A 13,933-nucleotide genomic window follows, 5' to 3' on the forward strand; every position below is an offset into this window, starting at 1 on the left:
CCTTTCCCTTCAAATTCACCGTGAAAACTGTAATAAATAAAGCACGTTACAAACGGAAAAATAATAATATGCACAGCATGTGGATCAAACATTTTACCAAGTAAAATACCAACAAATGACAAATACATCGTTGGCCATACCCGGAAGTAGCTTCCTTACATCCGTCGACAGACCAAACGAGACACTTCAAAATAAAAGTATGCCCACATACCGTTTCAAAGAGTGCTACTCGTTTTTCGTATGTGGGTAACAACATTTAACTATTTATAAATGGTTGATTTCTATAGGCTAGTAAGGTAAAATGTTGGACCTGACAAGTTTGGGCTACCTTGCTTCTGCAGCCTTCATCAGAGGTGTCACGTGATGTTAGCGTGACGTTCTCTGTGACGTGTTATATGGATTGTACCATCAAGTGTTGTCAGGTACAACACTTTACCTACTAGCCTATATACATCAACCATTTATAAATACACGTCAGTAGGCTAAATGAACCTCTTCAACATAACATTTAACTCTGTATAATGTAGCGGCTGGCTACGGGGTGTTAGCCAACGACTTTGGCTGGGGGTTGGGACTTCTGGGAGAGATAGGGAAGTGACGTTGTCGACAGGAAGTGAGAGTTCGAGTTGTCCCGGGAAAAGCGTTAAGAGACATGAGAGCTGTTGTGTGGTTGTATTACATCTTGTGCAATACAGACAGGATAAACGAAGAACTTGTATGAGCCTACATTCCTGGGATTATTACAATATATATTTCCGAACAGGTTCAACCGCCACCCGAATCATATATATATATATATATATATATATATATATATATATATATATATAATATGTGGGCCCTGCGATGAGGTGGCGACTTGTCCAGGGTGTACCCCGCCTTCCGCCCGATTGTTGCTGAGATAGGCGCCAGCGCCCCCCGCGACCCCAAAAGGGAATAAGCGGTAGAAAATGGATGGATGGATGGATATAATATGTGTGTGTGTGTGTGTGTGTGTGTGTGTGTGTGTGTGTGTGTATGTATGTATGCATGTATATATACGTATGTCAGTGTTTCCCCCAGAATATTTGTTAGTTAAGGTGTCTCTCGAGGGGCAGGGGGCAGGTGGACTGACGAGGAAGGGGCTGGGTGTGGCGATATACGATATATATCTTGATATTTTATATATCAATATTTTTTACCTAAAATAAAAACAAAGCACAAAACAGTCCTAGTTACCTGAGGAACTAATCATGTCATTATTTTGACTTAGTAAATATTGACTTACTAAATGGTAAATGGTAAATGGGTTGTACTTGTATAGCGCTTTTCTACCCCTTTTTAAGAAGCCCAAAGCGCTTTGACAGTATTTCCACATTCTTCCATTCACACACCGACGGCGGGAGCTGCCATGCAAGGCGCTCACCAGGACCCATCAGGAGCAAGGGTGAAGTGTCTTGACCAAGGACACAACGGACGTGACTAGGATGGTAGAAGGTGAGGATTGAACCAGTAACCCTCAGATTACTGGCACAGCCACTCTACCAACTTCGCCACGTCGTCCCCAGACTGATGCTGGCAGGAAAACATAACTGCTTCGGTGCCTCATTCCTGTGTTATATTTGCATGCTTTTCAAGTCATCTGTGAAGAACATCATCACAATCGTGGGACGACATGGCGAAGTTGGGAGAGTGGCCTTGCCAGCAATCTGAGGGTTACTGGTTCAATCCCCCCCTTCTACCGTCCTAGTCACGTCTGTTGTGTCCTTGAGCAAGACACTTCACCCTTGCTCCTGACGGGTCCTGGTTTGCGCCGTGCATGGCAGCTCCTGCCATCAGTGTGTGAATGTGTGTGTGTGTGAATGGGTAAATGGGGAAATAGTGCCAAAGCGCTTTGAGTTCCTTAAAAAGGTAGACAAGCGCTATACAAGTACAACCCGTTGAAGACAAAATAATGACAAAGTCAAAATAATGATTTACTGTAAATAAGAGTTTGCAATAAGCTTTTGAAAAATAAGAGTTAAAAGTGGGGCCACATGCTGGCATATGGTCAACTCATCATGCTTAATTTGTTACAGGATTTTATAAGCCTGTAGTTGATTTTTAATATGTAAATGTTATATTTTTTATCAATGTAATAGCAGGGAAACTAGGCTGCTACATTACTAATGATTAATGTAACTATAGCTGAAAAAAATAATACAATAGCAATAGGAGAGACTATTCATCCCTGAACACCATGGAGTTCATGTAGGCTTTATGATGCACTTGCATTATTATATCAACTATCAGAGACATAAACTCTTCATTTAACACAATGTCAACGGGCTCATAGGGATGTTACTAGTAGTTGACTGGGAGGTGTTTATTTTAATGTGTGTGTGTGTGTGTGTGTGTGTGTGTGTGTGTGCGTGTGTGCGTGTGTGCGTGCGTGCGTGCGTGCGTGCGTGCGTGCGTGCGTGCGTGCGTGCGTGCGTGCGTGCGTGCGTGCGTGCGTGCGTGCGTGCGTGCGTGTAAAAATGTGTATATATGTGTTGGATCCGCTTTGGACTGGACTCTCGCGGCTGTGTTGGATCCACAATGGATTGAATTTTCACAGTATCATGTTAGACCCGCTCGACATCCATTGCTTTCGGTCCCCTAGAGGGTTGCCCACATACGTGGTCCTCGCCAAGGTTCTCATAGTCATCATTGTCACCGACGTCCCACTGGGTCATCATTGTCACCGGCGTCCTACTGGGTGTGAGTTTTCCTTGCCCTTATGTGGGCCTACCGAGGATGTCGTAGTGGTTTGTGTTGTGGTTTGTGCAGCCCTTTGAGACACTAGTGTTTTAGGGTTATAAAAGTAAACATTGATTGATTGATTAGGGGTGTGGGAAAAATCGATTCAAATTTGAATCGTGATTCTGACGTTGTGCGATTCAGAATCGATTCTCATTTTTATTTTATTTTTATTTTCATCAATCCAACAAAACAATGAACAGCAATACCATAACAATGCAATACCATAACAATGCAATCCAATTCCAAAACCAAAACCAAACCTGACACAGAACTGCAATAAACAGAGCAATTGAGAGAAGATACAAACACAACACAGAACAAACCAAAAGTACAACTGAATATTATCAACAACAGAATTTGTAACAACGGAAATTGTAACTAATATTACAATTAACTAATATTAACTAATAAAATTGTAACTAATATTACAATTTCAGCATAGCAGTGATTAAAAATCCCTCATTGACATTATCATTAGACATTTATAAAAAAATAAAAAAAAGAATGGTGTCACAGTGGCTTACACTTGCATTGCAACTCATAAGCTTGACAACACAATGTGTCCAATATTTTCACAAAGATAAAATAAGTCATATTTTTGGTTTGTTTAATAGTTAAAACAAATTTACATTACTGCAATCTGTTGATAAAACATTGTCCTTTACAAATATAAAAGCTTTTTACAAAAATCTACTACTCTGCTTGCATTTCGGCAGACTGGGGTAGATCCTGCTGAAATCCTATGTATTGAATGAATAGCGAATCCTTTTAATCGGAAAAAATCGTTTTTGAATCGAGAATTGTGTTGGATTAAAAAAAAATTCTATTTTGAATCAAATCGTGGGACACCCAAATATTCGCAGCCCTAATATGTATGTATATGTATGTGTGTGATATATAAATATATACAGTATATGTATATGTGTAAAATGTGTATGTATAAGTGTGTATATATGTGAATATGTATGTATGAATGTGTATATTTTTGTATATATATATCTATATATGTATGTATGTATGTAAAAATGTGTATGTTTGAATATATGTGTATGAATGTATATATATATATATATATATATATATATATATATATATATATATATATATATATATATATATATATATATACACACGTGTGTGTATATGTATGTATATCCATCCATCCATTTTCTACCGCTTATTCCCTTATGGGGTCGCGGGGGGCGCTGGCGCCTATCTCAGCAACAATTGGGCGGAAGGCGTGGTACACCCTGGACAAGTCGCCACCTCATCGCAGGGCCAACACAGATAGACAGACAATATTCACACTCACATTCACACACTAGGGCCAATTTAGTGTTGCCAATCAACCTATCCCCAGGTGCATGTCTTTATATATACATACACACACGTGTGTGTATATGTATATATATGTATGTGTATATATATTTATGTATATGTGTATACATATGTATATGTGTATGTGTGAATATATATATATATATGTTTATGTATATACATGTGTGTATATATATATATATATAAGTGTGTCTTGATTGGATTATCCAGAGAATAGTGCTCGATACCGTGGTAGAGCGCAATATGTAGGTGTGGGAAAAATCACAAGACTACTTCATCTCTACAGAACTGTTTCATGAGGGGTTCCCTCAATTATCAGGAGATTTTTTTTTTTTTTTTTCTTCCCTCAATCTCCTGGTGATTGAGGGAACCCCTCATGAAACAGTTCTGTAGAGATGAAGTCGTCTTGTGATTTTTCCCACACCTACATATATATAAAATGTATACGTATGTATATACTTATATACGTGTATGTGTATATGTATACAAATATTTATACTCATACAAACCCCAGTTCCATATGAGTTGGGAAATTGTGGTGGATGTAAATATAAACGGAATACAATTATTTGCAAATCATTTTCAACCCCTCTTCTCGCTCTTCCCCGTCTCCTTCTCACAGACAACAAGCGCACCATTTTACATACTGTCACGTCATACGTCACATACGTATATACCCTCGTGGAGCAGAGAGGTAGCAGCATGGGTAACGTTTGCTGTGATGCTCAGAGCCGTGCGAGTGGTAATATGAGAGAAAGAAGGTGCGAATGAAGGAAGAATTAATTCCCTAGAAAAAAAGCGGGGGTCCATCGTCTGACGGTGGTTTGGCTAAAAGTGGGAATATGTTGAACAGACAACCGTAATTTGTCAAGTGTGGGGCAAATGCGTTGCTACCAAAAGTAGCATTACTGCTAATATGGAGCATCATCTGAAAAGTCACCCGCTAGAGAATGAAGAGTTCTTTTTAGGGGTGTAACGGTACACAAAAATTTCCATTCGGTACGTACCTCGGTTTAGAGGTCACGGTTCGGTTCATTTTCGGTACAGTAAGAAAACAACAAAATATATATTTTTGGGTTATTTATTTACCAAATTTGTAAACAATGGCTTTATCCTTTTAACATTGGGAACACTATAATAACTCTACCCACGTTAATCCACATTAAACTGGCTCAAGTTGTTGCTTAGATTAAATAAAATCACAAAACCTTTCTTCTACATATAAAAAGTGCAACATTAAACAGTTACAATTTAACTCATCATGGTTAATTTATTACAGCATTTGGGAAGCCTGTAGTTGACTTTTATTATACACACACGCACACAAGCACGCACGCACGCACACACACACACACACAGCAAAATGACCTAACGTAACGCTAAAAGCTAATTAGCCTTCACCTCAATCCAGAACTATGAGTGATCCGAGCTGCAGTTTAAGTTTCTAGAAAGTCAACGGGCTCATAGTGATGTTATTAGTAGTTGTGACTGGGAAGTGTTTTTTATAATTTGGGGAGTGTACGATGTCCTGCTAAACACATATCTGCTCATCTCGACGCCGGCGCACTGACTGCATGCGCTCTGAATACGCACTGCTGATTGGCTGTTACATCGCTCTGGATACGCACTGCTGATTGGCTTTGTATGTAACCAATCAGATGGTTGTGGGCGGGACAATACTGGGTGTTCATTGCTCAGACAGAGGCAGAAAGCAGAGCAGCTTGTTAAGACTTTAGTTTACAAAATCGTTCGATACACCCTCATACCGAACCGAAACCCCCGTACCGAAACGGTTCAATACAAATACACGTACCGTTACACCCCTAGTGCTTTTACTTTGCATGTCAACATCTGCATTCGGTGCCACACGCCCACAATATGCCGAGGCAACCATTTCCACATCCACACCGTATGAAAAAAATACTCAATAACAGAATTACGTCCGTAGTAACCTACCAAATAGCGAAGGACGAACACTATTTGATTCCCTATTATGCAGCTCATTTCTATTTGACACTTAAAATGTCTCTGACAGTCTTGCACTTTATGTTCCGAGGATGTTGTAGTCGTAATGATTTGTGCAGTCCTTTGAGACATTTGTGATTTGGGGCTATATAAATAAACATTGATTGATTGATTTATTGATTGATGTTTTGGAAATGACATAAACGTTTGTGCCACTGCTTAATAATTGTTCAATAATTTTTTGGTCAGTTGACTTAGTTGTGATTTCCTTCTCTGCATGAAAGTTTAAAATGAGCATATATTAATACAGAATGAACAAGAATGTTTTAATGTAGACACATAGAATCATCCTACTGCTATGATTATATGCATCAAGTGTTCATTTAAGGCGAAAGCTAAAATATCGAGATATAAATCGTGTATCGCGATATGGCCTAAAAATATAGAGATATTAAAAAAGGCCATATCGCCCAGCCCTAGTATATATATGTATGTATGTGTATATATAATAAATATATATATATATATATATATATATATTTTTTTTTTTTTTCCAAATGTGAATATCACCTTCACTATTTTGGTTGTTGCGATTAAATTATGACGGTGGTCTGCAGGCTTCACTGCACAGCAAATCAAGTACTAACACAGACCACATCTCATGGTGAAGCCCCGTCTCCACGCCAGAGGCCATCATTTGAATGGGCACAGAGCTCCATGACCAAATTTTCCCGGGCTTTTTGCTGTCCTGACTTCCATGGAGGCTAGCAAGGCGCGTTTCAAAAAGTTTTACGACGTTCTTGAACTTCCCCAAATTGTCCTCCACTGTCGGCATCCCCACTTAGTTCAAAATCTCCTGGACACTGAGGTTTTTTATATGTTCATGTTGATAAATCAAAGGGTGAAAAGACAATCAATATTGTATTAAAGATATATACCTGCTGGGAGAGAAAGGGCGCCGCCTCGGGTTTGGGCTATCAAGTCCCTATTTGTGCCAAATAAGTTTGGCAACCCTAACAAACATGGTCACTCGCCTGCCATTTCTGATCCTATGTCTCCAGGTTTTGACGTCGCCAAAACTGGTGACGCCCGTGTAGGCTTTGTGGGTTTCCCATCAGTGGGCAAGTCCACGCTGCTCAGCAACCTGGCAGGTGTGTACTCGGAGGTGGCCGCCTACGAGTTCACCACCCTCACTACGGTACCAGGAGTCATTCGCTACAAAGGAGCAAAAATTCAGGTACTATTTTTTTTATATCTTGTTTTACCGAGTGAGGTTTGAATATTTGTGTTTACTCTCCTCAAAGCTTCTAGATCTTCCAGGAATCATTGAGGGGGCCAAAGATGGCAAAGGCAGAGGAAGACAAGTGATTGCAGGTAATTGATTCCATTTATCCAATGAAACAATAGCACATCAATGTACACCTGTCATTGATCCCAAATCAATGTTGCCTATTGCTGGGCTCAAATTTAACCACTGCAACCGCAGCAAAATCCGCGACCACCTTCGTCATTTCTCGTAATCCCCTAAAAAGTTGGCCAACATCTGTGGCAACAACATGCCATGACCACCCTTGACTTTTTACTTGTTAATGGACGAGGGATGAAACAAAAATTTGCGATACAATTCCACACGGTGAGTAATACAGTCTAATTTTTTAATTACCGGAAACCCATCATTTTATTAATGCATATTAGGCAACTCAAATTTAGGCGCATGCTCACTAGCGTCGTTTGGCTTGATAATCACGGCGGATTAAAAACACAACTTTGCTCCGGAGGTTTCCCCTCAGAGTAAACGGAGCCAACCGCTTGGTTTATCGTCATTTTCCCTCGCTTCCCGGCGTGCGCTTAAGAGCACACTGCTGTTAGATGGTGACAGGTGTGGACAATATTGTAGACGGATGCACTTGTCCCAACACTAAAAGTATACACCGAATGAGAAAACTATTTGACAACTTCAGTTTTTGCTGGCAAGCTGAAGCATAAGAGGGTTAGGGTAGTCATGGTGAGTTGGTGTCAATATGCACTGATGTTGCTAGCTGGGCCCGTGATGCATTCACTCTCACCTCACTGTTCCCATTAAATACAGCTAGCAACATCACTGCATTGACACCAACTCACCAGGACTACCGTAACCCTCTTATGCTTCAGCTTGCCAGCATTCATGAAGAGCATATTGTTCTTTCAACACCAGCAACGCTACTAAGCATGACGACTTTGTGTCCAATGTCTGCTCTTACTAGGGTAAAGTCTCGTAGCTTGTTGGTATCTTACCCTTTACATCAGTGGTCCCCAAACTGCGGGCCAGTGTTCGAGATCCGGCCCGCGGGAAGTCCCAAGTTAATTTATTTATTTATTTATTTATTTGTAAAAATCTGTCCTTTCTAATCCATTTTCTACCGCTTGTTTGTTACTCTCAGAGTCTCCTAGCCGCTTAGGCAAATCACAGTCTTATATACATATACATATACATATACATATATATATATATATATATATATATATATATATATATATATATATATATATATATATATATATATATATATATATATATATATATATATATACACACACACATAAACAGCCCGGACCCCGGCCAAATTATTTTAACCCAATGCGGCCCCAGAGTCAAAAAGTTTGGGGACCCCTGCTTTACATGATTTATCATAATTCCTGCTTTAAACTGAACAAAAGTTGAATAGTTGTTGGTCGGAGTAAATATTTCTGAGTGAAGTAAACATCTATATTTTTAGTTCAAACACAATTTTAACGATTTAAGATGAATGTCAAATTTAAAGAAGATGAGTCGACTCATGGTTAAGATAGTGGATGACTAGTCGACTATAAAAATTGTGGTTAGTTGCAGCCCTACTAACTAGCAAAATAAACGTGAACTCTAGCCGTATCGCAACAAACTGTATTTCTGTCATTGTATGTCACACCTTGGAGTTACTGTGCACATGCCACAATTATCTAAAAATCTCTTGTTTCCTTCAACCAAGTAAGAATGTCGCAATAGCACCGTTTATCGGCTAATCCAACTTCATTGACAGGCTAACAAAACTAGCATCTTGATCGTTTCATTCCATCCATCCATCCATTTTTTACTGCTTGTCCCATTCAGGGTTGTGGGGGGGTCGCTCGAGCCTATCTCAGCTGCATTCAGGCGGGAGGCGGGGTACACTCTGGACAAGTCGCCACCTCATCGCAGGGCCAACACAGATAGACAGAAAACATTCAATTTCGTGTTGCCAAACAACCTATGCCCAGGTGCATGTCTTGATCGTTTTAAACTTCTAAAATCTTAAAACAAATGATATTTATTTTTATTGGCATTAAGAAACATATTAATTAATATCTAGAAGGGTTGTTTTTACCAAACTCTGTGGAAAATAATAATGCTTCTAATTTTGTGCTATGAGGTAAGTCTGCGAGCGTGCGAGTTAGCAAGTTTGTTGCTCAAACCTTAAACGTGTATTTTTACTAGTCAATACATTTTGGCACAAGCTGCACATATATATATATATTCCATGACCATATAAGGAAGTGTCATTTTACAAGTAAGCACTTAAATTTATTCCATGACAATATAATATAAGAAAGTATAATTTACAATTAAGCACTTGTATATTCCATGACCATTTAGGAAGTATACTTTACAAGTAAGCACATATATTTTCTATGAACATTAAAGGAAGTGTAATCTACAAGTTAGCATTTATATATTCCATGACCATGTAAGGAAGTGTAATTTACATTTTAGCACTTGTATATTTTATGACCTTATAAGGAAGTGTAATTTGCAAGTAGGGTTGTCCAAATACCAATAATTTGGTACCAGGACTAAAATGCATATCGATACATTCCAATACTTTTCAAAATAAAGGGAAAAACTAAAATCTCAACATTGGCTTTATTTTAACAGAACATCTTACAATACAATAAACATAAGTGTACTATTGCATTCAAAGAACAATTTTAGAATGTTAGAAAATAAATTAGGGGCATTACACACATTGAGCTTTTCTTGTTGCAGTCAAAGAAGAATTTACATTTTTCCATATTACATATACTTGGCCATTATCAAGGATTAGGTTAGTTTGTAATGAATAGCTTTATTGTCATTATACTAAATGCTTCATGATTTATGGTTGCCACTCCTGGTCTGTGCTTTAAGAAAAATACAATTGTTAGTAAGTACTAAAAACAAAACTATGGATACATTTACACAGATAAGCCAGTCATTTCACTTGCATTAGTTGACGTCTTAACTGCGCTAATATTTGGCATCAATCCAAGCGGCTCTGTACGTGCATCTACATATGTACATGTGCACAATAGAGGAGCCAGTTAATTTATGAGAGTAGTGTATGTGTCTTTAAGAGAATGGCAAAGTGTTGGCTGAGTGCACTCGGTGAGTGAGTCGGCGGGTAAAGACAGAGAGAGGTCGTGCTGCACTACTTAGAAGAAGAACGGGTCTGGTTGTGTCCTGCAAAACTAATAATAAAGCAGATTGTCACAAATCGGCGGCATTATCGCTATTCAAACTCCCTGTGCAGGTTTGAAGCAAAAGTGGTAATATTAATTGCCACATTTGGCGAGGTGTGTTTTAAAGCAACACTTGAAGCGCTGTGCTTTCTTGTTTAAACAATAAACACTTTTATTGTTAGTTTAGTAGCCCAAATACCTCCATCACGCATCACGCACCCTCTTTATTAACCAGTAGAATTGTAATTTTTTTTCCATTCTTCCTCTCCGTGTTATTGCTTGTATGCACTCTGTGTGTGCGTTTTGACACACTCAACATCATGCGCCTCGGCTCTGTAGTCACCGCCGCAGATGAAAGAATGGTGCTTTTCAAATGCAGTGGAGTACCGATTTCAATCAATTAGTATCGCGGTACTTTATTAGTACCGGTATACCGTTCAACCCTATTTACAAGTAAGCCCTTATATATTCCATGACCAAAAGTAATTTACAAGCAAGCATTTTTATATTCCATGATTATATAAGGAAGTGTAATTTTACAAGTAAGGACTTCTATAATCTATGACCATATAAGGAAGTGTAATTTACTAGTAAACACTTGTGTATTCTATGACCACATAGTGTATGTAGTGTATATAAGCATTTATATATTCTATGACCATATAAGGGTAGTGTAATTTCACAACTAAGCAGTTTCTCTTCTAGGACCATATAAGGATGTGTAATTTACAAGTTAGCGACTATATATTCTATGACCATACAAGGAAGTCTGGTGTTTTGGTAGGTAATAATTTCAATTTAAGGCCTTAACATTTCTAAAATGCTCCTATATCTCATAAAAGGTCTTTAATACGATTTTGCAAGGTCTAAAAATCTATTGAGCTTACTTTTTTTTAAAACATGCATAAACTTCAGTCTCTCTTTGAAATGTTTGGATTTTTCAGGACGCTATAACGCTATAACGTAGCTATACAAGTACAACCCATTTAACTATACAGTGGAACTAACTGTGCTACCCGGTCAGAATTTATCGAACACCTCCAGCTGTTGTTGTGCGCGCGCAGCTGTGTGTTGACAGCTTAGTTACCATAGCTGCGGATTTAACTTAAAGGGGAACATTAACACAATTTCAAAATGGTTAAAAACAATAAAAATCAGTTCCCAGTGGCTTGTTGTATTTTTTGAAATTTTTTTCAAAATTTTACCGGTCTCGGAATATCCCTAAAATCAGCTTTTAAAGTGCTTGATTTTCGCTATTTGCGATGCGACTATCCATTTCCCTGTGACGTCATACAGTGCTGCCAATGTAAACAAACAATTGCGAATACCACAGCAAGATATAGTGACATTAACTCGGATTCAGACTCGGATTTCAGCGGCTTAAGCGATTCAACAGATTACGCATGTATTGAAACGGATGGTTGGAGTATGAAAGTATTGAAGAAACTGAAGCTATTGAGCAAATAGCTATTGACGCTATTCATAGCCTTAGCATGGCCGAATAGCTGCGTTAGCATTGCCGGTAAAATGTGTGGACCAAACGATCAGGACTTTCGCATCTTGTGAAACTGGAGCGATTTAAATCCGTCGATTGGTAAGTGTTTTTTTCTCATTAAATGTGGGTGGAAGGAAACGTAATATAGTTGCAAATGCATCTGCTGGTTATCCATACATCTCTGTGCCATGTCTGCTTTAGCACCGCCGGTAAATAGCATGTTAGCATCGATTAGCATAGCATGTTAGCATCGATTCGCTGGCAGTCAACATCAACAAAACTCAGCTTTGTGATTTTGTTGACTTTATTGTTGCAAATGCATCTGCAGGTTATCCATACATCTCTGTGCATGTCTGCTTTAGCACCGCCGGTAACTGGCATGTTAGCGTCGATTAGCATAGCATGTTAGCATCGATTAGCTGGCAGTCACGCCGCGACCAAATATGCCTGATTAGCACATAAGTCAACAACATCAACAAAACTCACTTTTGTGATTTCGTTGACTTTATCGTTGCAAATGCATCTCCAGGTTATCTATACATCTCTGTGTCATGTCTGTCATCGCCGGTAAAATGTGGGGACACTCTCGCACATTCAATGGGGGTCTGGCGGCAGACACTTTCGCATCTTCGGGCCACTGGTGCTACTTGAATCCCTCCCTGTTAGTGTTGTTACACCCTCCGACAACACACCGACAAGGCATGATGTCTCCAAGGTTCCAAAAAATAGTAGAAAAAACAGAAAATAACAGAGCTGTGACCCAATGTTTACAATGTGTTGAAAATGAAAATGGCGGCTGTATTACCTCGGCAAAGTCACATTCTGACGTCATTGCCTCCAGAGCAATAAACAGAAAGGCGTGTAATTCGCCAAAATTCACCCATTTATAGTTCGGAAATCGGTTAAAAAAATATATGGTCTTTTTTCTGCACCATCAAGGTATATATTGACGCTTACATAGTTCTGGTGATAATGTTCCCCTCTAACAAAAGCCCATAGCAAAGCCAAATTACTTGCAAAGTAAAAGTTCAACGATTTGTGTCTCCTGAACGATCAATTTAATGCAGTGGTTTTTAACCTGGGTTCGATCGAACCCTAAGAGTTTGGTGAATCGGCCTCTGGGGTTCAGTGAGTCGACCTCTGGTGTTCGGCAGAGCCTCTGCCGCAGAGGTCAAGACACACCGGACTCATCGTGTAAGTTAACAGTTCTTCCTAACGGCGTATTACGGGTAGCTCCAAAAATTGTTCCCTCTAATATTCCATCTGATTCGCAGGTGTGTAATTTGTTGTGAGTTCATGCACTGTGTTGGTTTTGTTTGTTGAACAAGGTGATGTTCATGCACACTTCATTTTGTGCACCAGTAAAAAAAACATAAACCGTATATTACCAAATAGTAACCCGGGCGTTTATTTCACAAAATAATTTTTGGAGACAGGCGTTTAAAAGAAGCAGGCGGTTATTTGCACAAGGCTTTTATTTATTTTTGCACCAGCCTGCACCTGGCCATTATTTGGTTACAATGGTTACTGTCCGGGATTTTTTTTTCATATAAAAAACTTTAAATGTCGAAGCTATTGTAAAAAAAAAAGACTATCAAAAGACAAGAGATCAACAAGGCCTCATGGCAGTAGTGCAACAATTGTCAAATAGAATACCAATACTGTAAATAAAAAAAGTTTTTAAATAAAGCAGCCTACCGGCAAAAATAAAATTATGGTACCAAGTACTCAAGTATTAAAACCCACCGTCAAAACAGAACAATAATAGTGTCACTTATATAAAATAAAGGCTACAGTATTCCAAGTTTTAAATAAAGCTGCATACAGGAAAAATTAAATTATGGTACCAAGTACTCTATAAAACCATCAAAACAATAATAC

General features: G+C 38.8%; 1 protein-coding gene across 1 annotated transcript in view; it reads left to right on the plus strand.

Annotated features, from left to right (window-relative positions):
- Window positions 1-13,933, plus strand: part of drg1 (developmentally regulated GTP binding protein 1) — a 58,042-nt gene that overhangs the window by 23,509 nt on the left and 20,600 nt on the right. The window contains exons 3-4 of the mRNA XM_061908291.1: window positions 7,128-7,303; window positions 7,371-7,440. Coding sequence (XP_061764275.1) covers window positions 7,128-7,303; window positions 7,371-7,440 — 246 coding nt within the window. The remainder of the gene's footprint in view (window positions 1-7,127; window positions 7,304-7,370; window positions 7,441-13,933) is intronic.

The sequence above is a fragment of the Nerophis ophidion genome, linkage group LG08, assembly GCF_033978795.1.
Source record: "Nerophis ophidion isolate RoL-2023_Sa linkage group LG08, RoL_Noph_v1.0, whole genome shotgun sequence".
NCBI classification, from domain to species: Eukaryota; Metazoa; Chordata; class Actinopteri; order Syngnathiformes; family Syngnathidae; genus Nerophis; species Nerophis ophidion.